At 43.8% G+C, this 13,890-nt stretch overlaps 1 protein-coding gene across 3 annotated transcripts in view; it reads left to right on the top strand.

Moving 5' to 3' along the window:
* LOC146782821 (uncharacterized) overlaps positions 1–13,890 on the top strand; it is a 271,182-nt gene that overhangs the window by 236,931 nt on the left and 20,361 nt on the right. For all 3 annotated transcript variants that reach the window (XR_014972318.1, XR_014972317.1, XM_085639217.1), the window contains one exon: positions 4,748–4,832. Coding sequence is in view for 1 of the 3 variants with exons in the window: in XM_085639217.1 (XP_085495343.1) it covers positions 4,748–4,832 (85 nt within the window). In the remaining 2 variants the exon portion in view is untranslated. The remainder of the gene's footprint in view (positions 1–4,747; positions 4,833–13,890) is intronic.

The following is a 13,890-nucleotide window of genomic DNA, read 5'->3' as shown; positions in this document are numbered from 1 at the left end:
GAATCTGCAGGGAAGCCACAAACTTCGACCCACCCAGCATTCACCCCGATAAAAATGGTACATTGTGTGGGTAGGCCTAGAGCCCGCGCCTGGAAACGGCCCAAAACTCAACGTGGACACATCACGTTTTTCCACTGAAAACAGACCCTTTATTTATAATGTGCCTAGCTGTGGATTTTGGGCCCAAGCTAATCCGGCACCTTGAGAAACCTAGTAAACTTGTGCATTTTTTTTTTTAATAATTCTTTTTGTTAACAATCATCGGCAAATCATACATTACAGAGGATTGGGTGGGTCAGTTAGCGCATTTCACACAGTCGAAGGAACTTGTGCATTTTTAAAAACTAGACATCCAGGGGAATCAAGGATGGGGTGACTTGTGTGGCTCTCACCAGGTTCTGTTACCCAGACTCCCTTGCAAACTTTAACTTTTGTAAAAAATAAAAAATAAACATTTTCCTCACATTTTTGTGATGGAAAGCACAAGAATCTGCAGGGAGCCACAAACTTCCACCTACCCTGCATTTCCCCAAGTCTCCTGATAAAAATAGTACCTCACTTGTGTGGGTAGGCCTAGTGCCTGCAACAGGAAACGTCTTAAAACGTATTGTGGAGACATCAAAATTAGCTATCACCAAATGACCTGGCTTTGCAAGGGGGTAACCTGAGTTCTTGGTCCTGAGCTGAGCGACCATCTAGGGAAACCTACCAAACCCACACATTTCTGAAAACTAGACACCCGGGGGAGTCCAGAGAGGTGTGGCTTGTGTGGATCCCCCAGCGTTTTCTTACCCAGAATCCCCTGCAAACCTCAAATTTAGCTTAAACAAATCATGTTTTCCTCACATTTCTGTGTGGAAAAGTTGTGGGATCACCGGGACAGCACAAGCTCCAATGTACGTTCTACAATAAACTGTTTCAACTGCCCTCTTACACAAGGAATACATTGGTTAGACTCAAATTTGGCATCATTGATCAAGAACTTGAATACTTGGCTGCTTAGGCAAAATATTTTTACCTAACTACAGACGCACCTTATAGTACTAGGAAGGCAGTCATAAAACAATCTGCACAATAGATAATAACCCCTGATCTCACAGCTGCGAGAGAAAGCCTGCAACTCGCCATCGAGAACTGGGATCAAAATGCAATTAACTACACAGCCATCAAAACTGCAATGAAAAAGCAACTGCACCTCCGCTCACGTCCACTGGATATGGAAGCTCTCCACACAAGGTCCTTACATGATTCCCTAACAACATCTCAAATAAATCAGTCATGCAAGCCTCATCTTCCCCAGGCCGTGGGAAAATGCTCTTATGGGCCAAGCTGGTGCCGCTCCCAACTGAACCTGGCCTGGAAAACAATTGAAAACATCACACGCTGCAGACTGTGAAATTATAAAAGGCAATCACTGGCTCATATATTACTTTGCTGCCCAGAACTTCCACATTACTCTCCTGAGGCCAATTATTTAACACTAGGGCATTCATTAGGCCAAAGAGGCTCTACATCTCCTGTACACCTTGGAAACTGTGTCCGACATGGCCAAGTTTGAGAAATGCATATATTAGGCCCACACACTGCTAAAGGGCAAGTTGCTGGCAAAAACAGATCAACTACCAACCACTGTCCGGTCCCTTAAGGAGCAGCCGATTGCTCAATAAATCTATCCTCAGTCCATAATATCTGCTACTCTGGTTCCTATTAGCTTGGGGAAGTAGCTGGACTCCCTTGTTAATCTGTACCTGGAAGCATCTATGCTCTGCCTATCCAGTTTGCTACACTGAAAAATGTAATGTCTTTTATTGTCATCATGAATTAATTGATTTTAATACTCTCGCTTGCACTTTATCATATGCTCAGCCCATAATATTGGTTACTTCGGTCCCGATAAGCTTGGGAAACAAATTGAACTCACTTGTTAACCTGCATCTGGAAACGTCAATGCTCTGGACCATCCAATTTGTCGCACTGAAAAATGTAATGTCTTTTATTGTCGTCATGAATTAATTGATTTTAATACTTGCTTGCACTTCACCATATGCTTTTATTTCGACTTGCCCAAATTTGTACTGAATTTAAGTAATCGTACACTACATTTTTCATTCATTCATGTACTGGTACTCTGGCATTAAAAGTATTGCAAATTAACCATTTACATTTCATAACCATTTAGGTAGGGGATGTGAGTGATTTGTGGGTTATGTACGGGAAATGTATTAATACTCATTTATTAATTGTAATACCTGAGTATTAATTTATTTAGAGAATTATTAAATACATTTGTTTTTTTTAACAAAAATAATTTATAATAAGATAAGGGTTTGTAACATAACCATTTAGGCACGAGATGTGAGGGAATTAGGGGTTATGGGTGGGAAAGTGTATTACTACTCATGTATTCATTTTAATTCCTGAGTATTAATGTAGTTAGAGCATTAATACATATAGTTTAATATTTTTTTAACAAAAATAATTTATAATAAGAAAAGGGTTTGTAACATAACCCTTGAGGCACAGGATTTGAGGGATTTAGGGGTTGTGGTTGGGAAACGTGTATTAATACTCAGGTAATGTTAATGCCTGGGTATTCATTTATTTAGAGTAATAACAAATACAATTTAATACTTTTCCCAAAAAATAAAATAAGATAAGGGTTTGTAACATAACCATTTAGGCACGGGATGTGAGGGATTTAGGGGTTATGGGTGGGAAAGTGTATTACTACTCATGTATTAATTTTAATTCCTGAGTATTAGAAAATTAGTAAATATAGTTTAATATTCTTTACAAAAATAATTTATAATAAGAAAAGGGATTGTAACATAACCCTTTAGGCATCGGGTTTGAGGGATTTAGGGGTTATGGGTGGGGAAATGCACTAATACTCGGGTATTAATTTTAATACCTGAGTATTCATTTATAAAGATTCATTGTTTAATTTGAAATGTTATAAAAATTTAAAAAGTGCACAAAAATGATTACGACTCTGGTGCAGCTGCGTAGTGCTGCAACCACTGCGCTTAAGCCGCGCGAGCGCGCCAACCGTATTATGAGTTACAAATGTGCAACTCGTAATACGGTCTGGGGTTGTTTGCTGTGCCCATGGTGGTGCCTGGAAAACAGTCACCGCAATGGGAACAGCAAAAAAGTTCCAGTACGGCATGGACAGGGACGTCCATGCTGTGCTGGAACTTTGTGGGGGTACAGATGGGGGGCATATGTTGTTGCCCCCTGAATGTGTCCCCATGGCGGGGTGGCCATGGGGGCCCTGTAGGACCCACCTTTGTTCCTGCACCGCCAGCCTTTTCATGGCGGGGTTCCGCCATGAAAAGGCTGGCGGTCCAGGAACTCGTAATATGCTGAGTGGGACTGTGCCAGTCCCCGCTCCGTATATTACGTTGTGGCGCTCCTGCGCCACTGCTGGGGAATTACTGTTCCCTGGCGCATCCGATGGTGCACCGCCGCAACGATTTTAGAAGTCATAGTATGGCGACTGTGGACTGCTATGCCACGACGAGTCTGGCGGTACAAGACCGCCAGACTCGTAATCAGGCCCATAGTTATAATTTAGAATAATGTAAAAAATATACAAATAAGAAATAAAGTATAACACGACACCTAATAGTTTTTTTAAAGTATTAAATATATTTTAGTAATAATTAAAAGCAAAAAAAAGATTTTATATATAGTAATAAATATGAAATGCACTTTAAAAAAATCAGTAATCATTTTAAAAAAATTGGCCGATTCTCCTACGGAAGTGAAGACGAGGTTACGGGTGCCGTCGACAGGTTTATCACGACCTGCTCGGTAAACTTTTTGCTTGGAAGGCAACCCTTTTTGGGGGATACTTTCGACAAGGACTATGATGGGATAATTATAAGAATACAAGTGGGGTCCAACATCACTGTTGGTGACAGGGGTCCTTCATAAGACATTGGAAAGGAACACAGACGTTCTGATATTTCGGTACCTTAGCGTTATGATGTCTGCCTGGCCGTGACAATTTGATCACTAGCGTGGGGAGTGTTCGAGGCATTAGAAAATTATCACATGGAACACTGACCGTTTAATGCCAGGACTGACCAATGCAAACAAGGAGTGGTCATCTATTTCTGATTACATGTCTATGGAGAGAGACTTTACTTTCCAATGAGCCTTGAAAAAGTCCGGATGGACGAAACACGTGTCGGCTGTTATGTGTTCTAATGAAATTTGGACAATCCAAGAAAAGAATAATAAACAAATGATAACTAACGAAATTCTCTGAATTGTTTGTGGACTTCAAAACTCTCTTTGACTTTATTGCTATATGAAATTCTTGTAGGACTAATACCTATAATGTGCCTCAACTGATGTGTAATTAGTGTGTGACCTTAGTGGAATATCCTTTGGACTTCTCTACGGGTCTATCTTTTCCTTCTACGAGCAGAGGAGGAGGTTAGGTTTGAGAGCACTATAGACTGAATAGGAAGGAAATTTCAAAAAAACATATTGATAATTATCGTGAAACTAAAACTGAGAAAAAAGACTAATGTGGATGTGCATATAAGTTCTGACAAATTGCTGCTTAGGTGCATGTGTGTCAAAAAAAAATAAAGGTATTTATGTACTATTTTTAAAAAAATGCTGCATAATTTTGAACTGTCAAGATTTTATTAAACATTAAAAACCTATTTTTTCCACGCTTTTCCATTATATTCCATGGCAATAATTGTCCTTTTTTTCTTTTTACTTTCAGCCTTGACGTACGTGGTTGAGTATCTGTTTCTACAGTCGGTGAAGCATTGCGGTCAAGATCGGATACAAGGGAGAGCTGCGGTGAGGTAAGACCTGTAAATATTTTAATTTAGGTGGCAAATATTTTTGTGAGAGAGGAGGGAGGTAGTTGAAAATGATTAGTGTAAATCTCCAATGTTATGTATGTTTTAACCTATTTTTAATCCAATGCAGGTAGCTGTTGTAGGCCTACATTAGGACGAATGTGGTTATTGCAAGATAAGTTTAAAGAAGTATTTCTAAAAAACAACAGATTACTTTATTAAAATTATTTATAATAATAGCAATATTGTTTTTATTTAGCAAAGTGTTTTTTTTAGTACTGTTTGGAGGTTTTTTTTCGCAATACATATCATTTGTTTAAAAGAAGGAAAAGGATTCGTGATTTCGGATGCAGGCCTTTCAAAAGGGCGAAGAAGGGTTTTTTTGGGAAAATATTTGTTTATGGATTACTGCATTTTGGAACTGGGTCAACGAGGATGGACTGGGACACTTTTTTTTCAATATGGAACGTGGATCAGAATTATGGATTAAATTTGCCTTTTTTAGGGGGGGAATGTATGTTTTTCTATTTTGTTTTGGGTTCCCGTTTTTTAATTAGAACACAGATTTTTAAACCAACTAATACGTTGTTGGTACAGGTGTTTACTCCACTCTGGAGTACAGAAGACTTTTGGTGACAGGATGAATTGAAACATCACCCAAAGTTGAAGAAAAAAGACAGCTGCAGGTAGGATTTCAGACATTCCTAATAAATAAAATAAGAAATGCCAAATTATTTATTCTTTAAAAACAGGCAAGTAAGTTAGAAGAAGGGGTTAGTTTGTATTAGAAATGCAGCATGCTTGCAATATTTTCCAGGTAGTCTGAAGCCACTGACAACGTAAACTGTTGAATTTGTGGCGAAAGTCATTCTGACATTTCTTTACTTTTTTGGTAGATACATGGATTCAGACTACTTGCTAAAGATTGTACTATTCTCATTTCTTGGTAACATTGCTCCTTCTTCAATGTTTCCATAAAATTATAGAGGTTTGGATCAATTTTCTGATAGATTTGTTGAAGGAGTTGTGCCATCCGTCAATGGCATTATTAGTCTTCCCGCCACCCTCTAAGCAGGTCGTGTAACAGTTCCACCAGTCAATTGGGAACCTTGACTTCCTCTAGCGACCGACCTAGTTAGATGGTCAATCCATGTGTCTTCAAAATAATTTAGTAAGGGGCCCAATTTTTCATAGTTTTGTGTAAAGTAGTCCGATTCAGTAATTGATGTGTAGTAATCATCTACACTGTTAGGTGGCACGAAGCATAAGGCTGTTAGTTTCTTCAATTGATATTGGAGTTCACTGTCTGATATGTAGTCTTCAACTAAGGATGTTTTTTGTATTTTATGCCAATATGCCTGTGAAAAATGGAAAAAAAATCCTTGAATTTGAGTTTCTGGGTATAATTTAGTAATGGTATTAATCATTGCGCAATGCCGCCTCCGCTGCACCAAAGCAGCGCCGACCTAATTATGAGTTGTAAATGAGCAACTCGTATTACGGTCAGCGGTTCTTTGGCCTTTTTCAATGTGGTGCCTTGAAAACCAGCACCGCAATGGGAGAGGCCTAAAGGTTCCAGCACGGCATGGACAGTGACATCCATGCCGTTCTTGAACAAGGGGTAATACAGACATGGGGGCACATGTTGTGCCCCCCCCCATGTATCCCCATGGCGTGGTGGACATGGGGGCCCTGTGGGACCCCCTTTGTTCTTGCAACGCCAGCTTTTTCATGGCGAGGATCTGCCATGAAAATGCTGGTGGTGCAAGAACTGAAAATATGCTGAGCTGGACTGCGCAAGTCCCTGCTCTGCATTATGCATTGTGGCACTCCTGCGCCACCACCAGGGAATGACTGATCCCTGGCTTAGCAGGCGGTCCATCGCTGATACGACTTTGTAAGTTGTAATCGGCAATACGGTGGACCGTCATTCCTGTGCCACGGCAAGTCTGGCGGTCGCAAGACGGCCAGACTTGTAATCAGGCCCATAGTTTTTATCACTCACAAAAATTCAGAATAGGTTGAAGCTTGCTTATCAGGCAGTAAACTGTACACTAAAGGACAGTGGTGTTATTAATGTTGGCATGAGTAGTGTATATTTGGCTGAAGGGATGGTGGGTGGACTTAAAGGTACCATCTATCATCCGCATATTACTATTCTCCAGTTTAGTAAGGTTACTGGGGGTGCAAAAGATTTGTATTAGTTTTAGAGGGTTTTTGTTGTCACGCAAAAGGAAAGATTAGTTGGTAATGGTTACTGTCAATTCTTCAGATATGTTGATATCTGAGTAGGTTTGAGGTGTTACACGTTGAGAGTTACTGACCTGTTCTTGTCTCTGTATAATACAACATAGATTACGAATAGTAGGCATAGAACTAGCTACATGCATAGATATGTTTGAGCCATAAGGTTCATTGGAGGTGGATGCAAGGGTTTAATTTTTTCAATATTTTTATGAACTTCAATCTCCATTGCGGAGGCAGAGTGGTTATGCTCGGTTGTTTTTTCAACAGTGTCAACAAGAGTAACCGATCTGCATGTGCAATGGGATGCATTATACTGCACACACCTCCAATGACTCCTAGGCTTAGTTAATCTCTCCTCACAATAAAGGTAGCCATCGTAACTCAGTAGTCTGGTTTCCCTGCTTGATTTAATATAGTTTGCTTGATTTCTTGCTGCCATTCTTTATCTGCAGGTAGAAAGAAAAAAAGATTTAAAAAATGTTTTAGTGAATTGGTATATGAATGTGTTTTTTAAAATTTTACCTGGAAGGGAATTCTTCTTTTAAATGACTTATTCCACAATCAACATGTCTTTTTGATAACAATAGTTATTTATCTTAGCTTTTGCTACGTTTGCTTTGAATTATTTTTTGGTTCATACCTGTGAAACGAAAGTTATTTTGGGTGATAATTGAGTTTTGGTCATATGTCACCTTAATGGGTTTCTTTGTTCTATGAAAAGTAACTTTCAAAGATGATAGGATGGATTTTTTGATTTGTGGAGATTGTTTACTTCGAGATAGGTGGTGTGGTATGACTTTATCTGTATAGAAAGGAAAAGACAACAAAATGTGTTCACAATTTGGTTTACAAATGTGCTTTTAATATTATCCTGCAAGGGAAAATGTTTAGAAATTCTTCATTTGAGATTCTACATTTTTTATCGATTATAAAGTTCACATTCATTAGGCAATGCTATGTTTGCAATCAAATGTATTTTTCATTGAAACCTGTGAAAAGAACTTTATTATTGGTGATAACTGTGATTTTTTTTTTCACAACTAATTTTACTGTTGACAGGCAATATGAGCCCAAGAGCGGCCAGGCCAATACATTGCATACATGGAATGGCATTAATAAAGATGTCAACAGTTTACAATAAATTCAGTGAAGAATAAAAGATGCATGTGTCCGAAACAAACAAAAGAAAACATCATAAACCATGAACAATAGTGTCACAGCATACATCCATGTATTTTGTGGTAGTGACTCCGATCGCGACGTATCAATGTATGAGCAGCGAAGCAAAATGCACTTACCCAGTTGCTGATCATCACGGCAAATCCTCTGCACAGGGGGCTGGAGGGGGAGGTTCAAGGTATATACCTCGATAGTCGGCCCATCGCTTCCATATTTTGGGGTGTTTCTGGTGACATCCCTGCGCTTTGAAAATCTGAAGTTCCAGCCCCATGGAGAAGTCCAGGCCTCTTTTCCATGCCATGGCAGAGGGTGGAAGAGCCGCCTTCCAAGCCCTTGCAGTATCGCATTTCGCTAAGGTAAGCCCCAGAAATAGAAGATGCCTTTTGTACCTATTCCCTCCGATCCCATCGGTGATATGGAGCATGGCTAGGCGCGGACACCGCAGAATATCCCACCCCAAGACCTCAGAGAGACACGTCAATACCCCACGCCAGAACCGCGATAGGGTGGTGCAGTCCCATATAGTATGGAGGAAAGTACCCTCCGCCTGCCCACAGCGCAGGCACATGGAGGAGTCAATCGTGCCTGCACGCCAAAGTCTGTAATGTGTAAAGTAGAGCCTGTGGAGGTATTTAAATTGTATAAAGCGGAGGCAGCGCGCGATGGCCGCACCCCGCAGGGATTCGAGAGCCTTCAGACAGTCATCTTCATCGAGTGGACCTAGGTCCTCCTGACAGGCCTCTCTAGTCTTGTGTAGTGTGTTGTGGCTATTATTGACCAGGGTGCGATATAGCAATGTGATTTTGTGTGTGCCCATCGCACCCATAAACACTTTGACCTCGATGGGGTTCAAATCGGGGATGGTGTCTTGTTGCACAAGGCCCACGCAGTACGTGGATTGATAGTACGTTTGTAGCGTGACCGGCACAGCGCCCCTCCCCCAGAGAAAATGGCTGAGGATCGAGTTCAATTGCCGAAACCAGGCATATGGTATGGGATAGGGATGGTTTTGGAGTTGATATATTAAATGGGGCAATGAAACCATTTTGAAGATGGCCGACCTGCCGAGCAGCGTCAGTGGCAACTGAGAGCAGGAGCTCACTAGTTGTTTAACCCGGGGTAGCAGTGGGGCCACGTTTTTAGTCCAGGAGCCGGATTGGAACGAGGACAGGAAAACCTCGAGGTATTTAAAGCCATCTGGGGCTACCGTGACCTGCTGCACCCAGGTTCCGAGTTGATCAGCACCACATAGAGACCACAAATAGGACTTGGAGGCATTCATGTATAGACCAGAGCTTTGGCCAAAGATTTCCATTATACGGAGCAGGCGCGGACCAGACCTATTCAGACGTGTAAAAAAGAACAGTAGTTGTCGGCATAGAGCACTATGCAGTCGGATACCTCGCGCGACCACTCAAAACTATATATTTGGGCGTCGATTCGCACCCATGCTGCGAGTGGTTCCATAGCGATTGCGAACAAGTAGGGAGAAAGAGGGCATCCCTGCCGAGTGCCTCTTCTGATACGGAACAGCTGTGAAGTTGCATCCGCGATTCTTACGGAGGCTGTAATGTCGGTGTACAGGAGGCGAATATATCTAAGAAGATTAGGGCCAAAATTCAGGCGGTCCAGGAGTACAAACAGGTAGGTCTAACTGAGGGAGTTGAATGACTTGTCCATGTCTGCGAGAAGGAGTGCAGCAGGTTCCTGCAGTCGGTCAACGGCGGCAATCGCATTATGCGCGCGACTAATATTTTGACGGGTGGCGCGGTTGGGCATAAAACCAGCCTGGTCAGGATGGACCAGGGTAGTGATATGTGGGACTATACGATTGTCAATAATTTTGGCCCGGAGTTTGGCCTCGATATTGAGTAAAGAAATAGGTCTTTACGACGCGTGCAGCTCTGGGGGCCTGCCCAGCTTAGGGAAGACTACTATCTCGGCATGATGCCAGTCTGCCAGTAAACAGACGTCCTCCACGGAAAACCACTGGGAACCGGCGCATTGCCCGGGCGCATATCTGCAAGTGCGCTTTGGACTTACTCTACAGTGAGTGGGGCATCTAAGTCATCACACACTGAGCCTGGCAGGGACTGCAGGGCAAGTCAGCCAAGAAACAGTCGACGGTGGCCGCTGAGAGGGTAAAGATTTGTGTAATATATGTCAAAGCTGGTCGCAATGTAGGCCGGATCTGTGAGCACCTCACCCGACGGTCCTCTGATTGCAGGAATGGTCACCGGTAGAAGCGTCTTTTGGCACAGACAATGCAATAGGGCGCTAGATTTGTCAACCCACTGGTAAATGCGGCTGTGCGTAGCAACCCAGTACAGTTTGGCTTCGTCCAGGAGGTCACTGGCGTAGAGCCGTTGGGCTATGGGGAGTTGGTGGCGAGCCGCCGCGCCATCGGCTTCCCAGCCCCTTCGTTCCAGGTCCAGAATCTGTGCCTCAGTACGGACTAGCCTCTCGCGTAACTGTCTACGCCGCGCGGTACAGAAGGCGATGTCTACTCCCCGCAACGTTGGTTTCATGGCCTCCTGGGGAGTCCACTGTACCAACATTGTGTGTAAAGTAGTCAGTAAGGGCTGTAAACATTTGTTGGTGATAGGGATCGTCCTGTAGCAGCCATGTCGAGAGGCACCAGCGGGGCAGGGAATGGTGCAAACCGAAACACCACCAGTGCAAGCGGAGAATGATTGGACAAGCCTCTGAGCAAAATCTCTGTCGTCTGGAGATTATGAGTATGATGAGCAGATATGAATATATAATCGAGGCGTGAAAAGGAGTGGTGTGCAGTTGAAAAGTATGTGTATGCTTTTCCCGTAGAGTGCATATGTCGCCAGATATCTATCCATCCCAATCCCTATGTCAGCGTGTGGAGTTTTGACTCGTGCATGTCAGCCTGCTGCCCTGCGCCATCTGTCCATGGGGAGATGCATAACATCGTTCCAGCCTCCCCCAGCCAACAATAGACCCTGTGGAATCTCAGCCCAAAGGTAAGCAATCCGTTCCACCAAGGACGGCGAAAAAGGAGGGGGGCCATACACACAGATCAGAGTGAGACCTTCACCATATAGCGTGCCGGACACCGCCAAGTACCTGCCCTGAGAATCAAACCAGGACCGGTCATGAACAAATGGCAGTCTGCGGTGGATGAATATCGCCATTCCCCGCGAGGCCCTAGTGTTAGTGAATCCCGAGTGGTAGGTCTGAGCGAACCGAGGCGCGCTAGGCAGGGCGTCTTATTACCTAGTAGGTGTGTCTCCTGCAGCATTAGGATATCTGCCTCATGTTGCTTAGCCTGGCAGAGCACCGCACCTCTCTTAATCTTATCTAGTAAGCCAAAAACATTCCAACTAATAACGGTTTAGCGTCTAGTCTGAACATCTGTCATGTCGGGTGTATGTCACGTAACTGGACCAGCAAGCAGGTATAGTGCGCGCGGAGCCTAAGAAGGATGTATAGCACTGTGACATAAACAGAAAACATATGTTTCCTGTTAGACCTGGCATCATTGGCGTGGGTCTCCCTTCCATTTTTTGCTGTTGCCTCCTGTATTTTTGCTATGTGTTTTGCTGGTCTAGATGCTTTGGGCACTTTGCCACTGCTATTCAGTGCCAAAGTGCAAGTGCTCCCTATTGTAAATTGTTGTAATGGATTGGTGACTCCATGATTGGCTTATTTGATTTACGTGTGAGACCCTAGTACAGTGCAGCATGTGTGCCCGGTCCTGTAAATCAAATGCTGCTGGTGTGCTTGCAGCACTGGTTTGCCACCCACAAAAGCAGCTTATAAAATGTGACTCAGGCCTGCCATTGCAGAGCCTGTGTGCAGCCGGGGGCTGCCATGTCGACTTGGCAAGTGCACACACTTGCCAGTCCCTAAACCTTCCCTTTTCTACATGTTAGTCACCCCTAAGGTAGGCCCAAGGTACCCCCATGGGCAGGGTGTATTGTATGTAAAAGGTAGGACATGCCCTGATGTGTGTGGCATGTCCTGATAGTGAATTACAGCCAATTTCGTTTTTCACTATTGCAAGGCTACCTGTTCCCATAGGCCAGAATGGGCAGTTTGATTATAACATCTTATAATCCTAACTGACTCAGGGAACTAGGTAGAAATTATAGTTTAGTATGCCTGAACTCAGAATGATAAAATACATCTTTTAGTGGAGGTGGATTTTACATTCTGTGTTGGAAAATACCACTTTTAGAAAGTAGGTATTTTCTTGCCTAACCATCCAGCCTGCCTCTGCTAGGTTGTGTATTCCATGTCTGGTTTGTGAGTGACAAGGGCTGGGGTGGCTCCAGGAGGCAGGGCGAGTCAGCACTAGGCTGAATAGACCTATCTGCATTGGGAGTGAGGGGAGGAGTAGCACCTGGGCCTGAATAGGGCTCTGCCTGCCTTCCACAATGCTGGCTCCACCACCTGTGGTGCGTCTGATGACCCTGGCCCACACTGACAAAGGAAGAAGTTGTGCACTGGCAGAATGCACCCAGAACTGGTTTGGACTAGGTACAGACACTCTCTGCCTTCAGAGACAAAGGATTTGTGTGTATAAAAAGGGGGACCCAGACCCCAGAAATTTAGATCCCTTCTGGGAATCAAGACTACCCTTTGCCAAGGTGAAGAACCAAGGAAGCTGAAGGAGGAGACTGCCCCTGTGCTGTGCTGTTGGGGTTGGCCTGCAGTGGTTAATTTATTGCCAAGGAAAGGAGAAAAGGAACTTTGTGTGTACTTTTGCAATCTTGAAGAATAATCTCCAAGGGCTTGAATTGTGCTTGCCTCCTGCCTGAACTCTCAGGGATACAAGACTTCACCACCAGCTCCCCTGAATTCCCTTGCTGGGAATTCTACCTGCAGATAGGTGCCTATTGTTGTTTCGGCCCTCTCAGGAGACTGCGTGTCACTGGGAGCTGGAAGAGCGAAGCAACTAGGAGAAGCTTGTCGCCGCCGCAGCAGATGCAGCCGCATAGCCATAAAAGCGTGCCGCCGAAGCTGTTTGCCGTCGCATCATCGACGAAGCGTGTCACATCACCAGAGAAGCGTGTCGCCGCCGCAGAGGTTGCCATCGCATCACCGGAGAAGCGTGTCACAGGGCCTGTCGCGGCTCAGAAGTTACCGAGTTCGCCGCACGGGTGTCGGGGGTGCACGCATTGCATCCAACGTTGTCGCATCGCATCAAGATGCAATTTTGACGCATCGTACCAGATCGTAGCATCGCATCGAGGCGACATCTTGTCGCATCGTCACCGGGCCGCAGTAAGAAACGATGCATCAACTCCCCACACAGTAAGGAAGCAACACATCACCTCCCCTGTGCTGCAGTAAGGAACCAACGCATCCACTCCCCTGAGTGTAAGGAACGGCGCATCAACTTCCCAGCGACCCTTTTATTTGTTTGCGTGACCCAGCTAAGGTGCTTTGAGAGTAAAGTGTTGCATTTACCATCTACATTGAACTAAGCCATTTTCAAGTCTATTTTTGATTACAGTATTGCGGATTCTTGTCGTTTGGTCTTGTGTTAAGACTAGTAAAGATTATTTATTTTTCTAAACTGGTGTGGTGTCCATTTGTAGTGTTTTCACTGTATTACTGTATGTGTTCACAAATGCTTTACACACTGCCTCTGAGATAA

The sequence above is a fragment of the Triturus cristatus genome, chromosome 12 (assembly GCF_964204655.1).
Source record: "Triturus cristatus chromosome 12, aTriCri1.1, whole genome shotgun sequence".
Classification (NCBI taxonomy): domain Eukaryota; kingdom Metazoa; phylum Chordata; class Amphibia; order Caudata; family Salamandridae; genus Triturus; species Triturus cristatus.
This window is presented reverse-complemented; position numbering and strand designations above follow the sequence as displayed.